Source organism: Sesamum indicum, linkage group LG4 (assembly GCF_000512975.1).
Source record: "Sesamum indicum cultivar Zhongzhi No. 13 linkage group LG4, S_indicum_v1.0, whole genome shotgun sequence".
NCBI lineage: Eukaryota > Viridiplantae > Streptophyta > Magnoliopsida > Lamiales > Pedaliaceae > Sesamum > Sesamum indicum.
The window spans coordinates 2661804-2666414 of record NC_026148.1 but is presented as its reverse complement, the minus strand read 5'-3'; the positions used below and the strand labels follow the sequence as shown (position 1 = coordinate 2666414).

At 35.8% G+C, this 4611-nt stretch overlaps 1 protein-coding gene across 1 annotated transcript in view; it reads right to left on the bottom strand.

The window, feature by feature from the left end:
* The window catches only part of LOC105160042 (kinesin-like protein KIN-14L), a gene marked incomplete in the record, with an annotated part of 10700 nt that overhangs the window by 1278 nt on the left and 4811 nt on the right, over positions 1–4611 (bottom strand). Inside the window, 9 exon segments of the mRNA XM_020693125.1 lie at positions 4–540; positions 666–829; positions 1292–1542; positions 1627–1791; positions 1950–2128; positions 2273–2379; positions 2452–2622; positions 2910–3005; positions 3265–3346. Coding sequence (XP_020548784.1) covers positions 4–540; positions 666–829; positions 1292–1542; positions 1627–1791; positions 1950–2128; positions 2273–2379; positions 2452–2622; positions 2910–3005; positions 3265–3346 — 1752 coding nt within the window.

Below are 4611 nucleotides of genomic sequence, written 5' to 3'. Positions count from 1 at the left end.
TACACTGCTCTCTTTTTGCCCACACGTAATTGTGATTGACTTTCCATCTTCAAGCTGACTGTGATTTTGCAAGCATCTTTCATCTGGCTTTATAGGCTTGCTCATCATTTCCGGTAATTTGATGTGATCGGAATCTTTCAGCAGATATCTTGGCCCTTCAAGACTTAATCTTCGAGAGCTAGTTTGTGCTGCAGGAGGGGTTTTGGCTCCTCTTTTGTCAGTGTGATTGATTGATCTTTCTACTGGTGCAGTGGTGACATTTTCAATGCTTAACCTTCTGGAGCGTGGTGGAGGTGTTTTCTCAGTGAATTGTTTAGGTTTAACAGAAGGAGTTTTGGCTCCTCTTTTGTCGTCATTATTTGTTGATCTCTCCAATTCCACGGTCTTGCCATTTTCGATGCTTAAGCGTCTGGTACGTGGAGGTGTTCGCTCGGTCATTGTTTTAAGTTTCTGTGATGGAGTTCTTGCTGCTTCCTTTGTTTTTCTCGTAAGAGGAGTCTGGACTTCCTTGTCACCCAATGCTTTTTTGAGGTTCTCTATCTGTAAAATTTTCAAGCAATCTCATCATGCTAACAAATCACAAGATTGAAAACTCAGATTGGCTGCAAGAGCAACTAATATATCTTTCCTGAATAAAAAAAGAAAAAGCAAGTCACTCTATTTACCTGAGCTTTAAGCTCTAATACCTCACTGCTTTCTTTATTTACACGAGCTGCACCAAGTTCCACAGTTGATACCCTCTGGGCGAATTTCAAAGTACTCATTGTCTCTTCAAAAGAATCACCTTCTGGGTTTACATGAGCTAACATCAAGGTTTTTGCATTTCCTCCTACCCATGAAAACTACAATCAGTATATTGTGTAAACAAATGCACAACATGGTGCCACCATACTTTGAAAATATTAACAATTACAATATGGAAGAAAAAGAAAAGGAAACCACTTGATAATCAAGCATTTCATATCAAAGGGCTACAAGTTCTAGCATTTGACAGCTAAAATTAGTAAGGGTAGCTTACATCTACACCACTTGAGATTAGGTCTAACCACAACAAACACCCCCCCACCTTTTGCAAACAAGTACACCACCTCAGGTGTCGATGTGATTTACCTCTGGGGATATGTTGATATAAGTTTTTGCCCTTGTAAGAGGTATTAATGTAAATTAAATTACAACCTTAACGGGTATACTTTGTAATTTTGCAAAAAAGGTTAGGAGGGTGTTAGGGTAATTAGACTAACGTGAGAGGTTGTTGATGTAATTTACCCTATAGTAATTGCATTAGTAGTACCTAGGGAGTTCTGCAGAAGTAAAGTGAGTTTGCTGTTTCTGTAAGGAATATGAGAGTTCTTCTGTGCCAAGGCTGTGATGACATCTATTAAACAAGCAAGAGATTTGTTTATGTTCTGTGCTTCTTGGAGTCCATCTCCAGTAACTTCCGACTTATCAACCCGTTCGCTACCTGCCAGATCCACCAAATGGAGGCAGCTACGGAATAAGCTTCCAGATGCATCTTCACCATGCACATGGACAGACAGTATACTGCAAAAGCGTTTATTTTCGAGGCCACAGTTAGTATCAGGACAAAAAAGAATATATTAATAAACATGAGAAAATGAAGTTGACCTGTGTGAACGGCTGCTTCTAATATTAATGGCAGTGGAACCAACTGCACGGTTCTCTTGACCAAGTTTCATCAAATTTACGACATCAACTGTTGATCTCACAGGATGCAATGTAGCATCTGGAAGAGCCATGCCATTGTTGCTTGCACAACTCCGGATCTCTAATTTACGAACAGTTAAGAAACCAACTCTGTGCAACAGCATGTATCAAAGGTTGAAAAGCAGTAAATTCTGTTCATTCTTTCAGGATGCAGTTTTCACAACTAAATAAAAGTCCAATCAAAACAAAGTAGAATACACGAATGTGTAAATGTGAAAGGATATTTGTTAGTGCCTAAATCTTTTGCAAGAAGATCATGAACTTGTTCATTGTGTATTTCAACCATCTGTACTTGAATATCATACTTTGTGATGTCCTTTCTTTGGTCAGACAGTTCAAAAAGTTCGTTAAGAGCCAAATAACTGATTCCCAAATTCTTGGCTGATCCACCTGGAGGACCCAACTGTCAATAAAAATGTTATTGAGCAATCAATTTTTCCAAAATCCCTGAAGTTCATAATTATATATGTTGATTTAAATAGTGTTCCAAATACAAGAGGTAATATAATGCATGCATCTGCAGTACTATGACTCTGAATATCCTCACCATAGTATATGTTTTGCCAGATCCAGTTTGACCATAAGCGAAAATGCAGACATTGTAACCATCCATTACGGATCTAACAAGAGGCTGCGTGTCTCTGTACACCTCGTCTGAAAGATCAGAATTAGTTCTCTACAAAGTAACTCTAAGTCGATCTTTCCAACATAAAGAGTCTCAATTACCTTGTGTGGCTGTTGGACCAAACACACGATTAAATTGGAAGAATTTCTTTTCATCTTTTAAGGGTTTCGGATCAATGACCACTAGTGAACCATTTTCTCCAATAAAATCAATAACATCTTGCTCCTCTGGGTTCAAGACAGGTCTAATCCTGCAGTAAACTCGAATATTTCCTGAAAAAGGATAACAAGAAACTGTCGGATAAATAGATCCTTGGTAAAATGGATGAAAAAGTTTACTCAAAAAGATCTAAGCCCTCCCTTTCATTTTTATACTCAATCAGACTCTTATGTTAATAGTTGTGAGCTTCCCATATTGTTATTGCTATAGAATTGCTTTTATGAACACGAGAGTAAGATATAAAAGACTGAAATAAACAAGACAAACTTAGCCTGAGTAAAAAAAAACTTTCGGATTTCTTACTGGCATATAGCAGAATACACTACCGTCTTTAACTAACCTTTCAGATCCTGAACCATGTTGTACAGATTCCTATTCTCTTTTACAGCCTTGTAATAACCAAGAGCAGCAGCAGACATCTCAAGCACTTGATCTCCTGAAACCATGTGAACAAATGGCAGATAACTTCTAAGGTATTGAGGCAGATTTATGTTTTTGTGATGCTTTAGTTACATTGAACATAGCTCTAAAGTACATTTCAGCAATTATATTAGCACATTGGGATAAGGGGCATGCATTTGCATGTACTATTAGCACTTTTGTGGTTACAAGCTAATTATTAAGTTCACGAGCAAGCACATGGAGTTAACTTTCTTGAAGGTGAAGGAAAACAGGTCCTAAGAATAGAAACATACCAAGTTGCTCTAAATCATTTTGAAGCTGATATTGCAGGCTCTCAACCTCCTGCTTTGCACTTGATAACAACAGTTTAATATTCTGCAACCAGAATATGGAATTCAATCACATTGAACTTGCTGAACTATATGATGCATATGCATATTGAATAAAACCAGAGGCAAAAGAGGCTTTCCTATTAGTTGAGATTAATATGATAAAAGAGATCGATTGCAATAATGAGATATGTTGATCTTTCACCTTAAGTGTATGAAAAATATACTCTTTATGATCTAGTAACTGTTTTTGATAGCATAATCAATTGAAATATTTGCAATCCACTAGTAGGTTGTGTAGATGATTCTGATATTTTCCATTGATAGGCAAATGCTGGTTAGAAGGAGCTTATACAGCTGAGAAAATACAATGCAAAACCTTATGGAAATGTTATTAGAAAATCAACCGGCAAATTGCATATTTGATCCCACAAAGAAGGGTTTGTGCCTTTTTTGGTCCCATGATTTACGGGAATTCGTTTTTGGTCCCAAAACGTTAAGAAAAGTTGCAAAGTTGGTCCCATTAGCAACTTTCCATTAATTTTTAACGGAAAGTTGCAAATTGCTATTAGTTTGTCAACTAACTCATTTTTTTGTTGTTGCTGCATGTGGGATGATGAATTGGAGGGAAATTTACCGCCAAAATGAGTGTTCTCTCCCTTTCGTGTACTTTCTTTGTTTTTATGTTTTTCTATAGCAATTTGTCATGTAAGGAAATAGGATATTTCAACCTATTTTTCTATAATAAAATGTTGTGATGTTGTACCTGAATGAAAGTGCAAAAAATATAGGCTAGTGCAAAATAAGAGTATTTGTGATTTCCAATATTATCCACGAAACAGAGAAATATCAATACACAAAGCAACATGCATTTTATTATATTTTTTTTCTGTTGTATTGAGAATGTAGCTTTGTGTATTCAACATTTTGCTCTGTTTTGTGGATAATATTGAAAATCACATATACTCTTTTTTTGCACGAGTCCATTTTTTCTGCTATTTCATTTCAGACACGACATCACATTTTATTATAAGAAAAATAGGTTGAGATATTCTTATTTTCTTACATTGCAAATTGTTATCCAAAAACACAAAAATGGGCCTGGTGCTTTGTGTATTTGAGCATGTTGCTCTGTTTTGTGAATACTATTGAAAATCATAGATACTCTTTTTAGCATCAATCTACATTTTCTGCACTTTCATTTCAGGCGCAACATTACAATATTTTATTATAAGAAAAACATGTTGAAATATTCCTATTACCATACATTAAAAATTATTATAAAAAAACACAAAAATAGAACACAAAAAA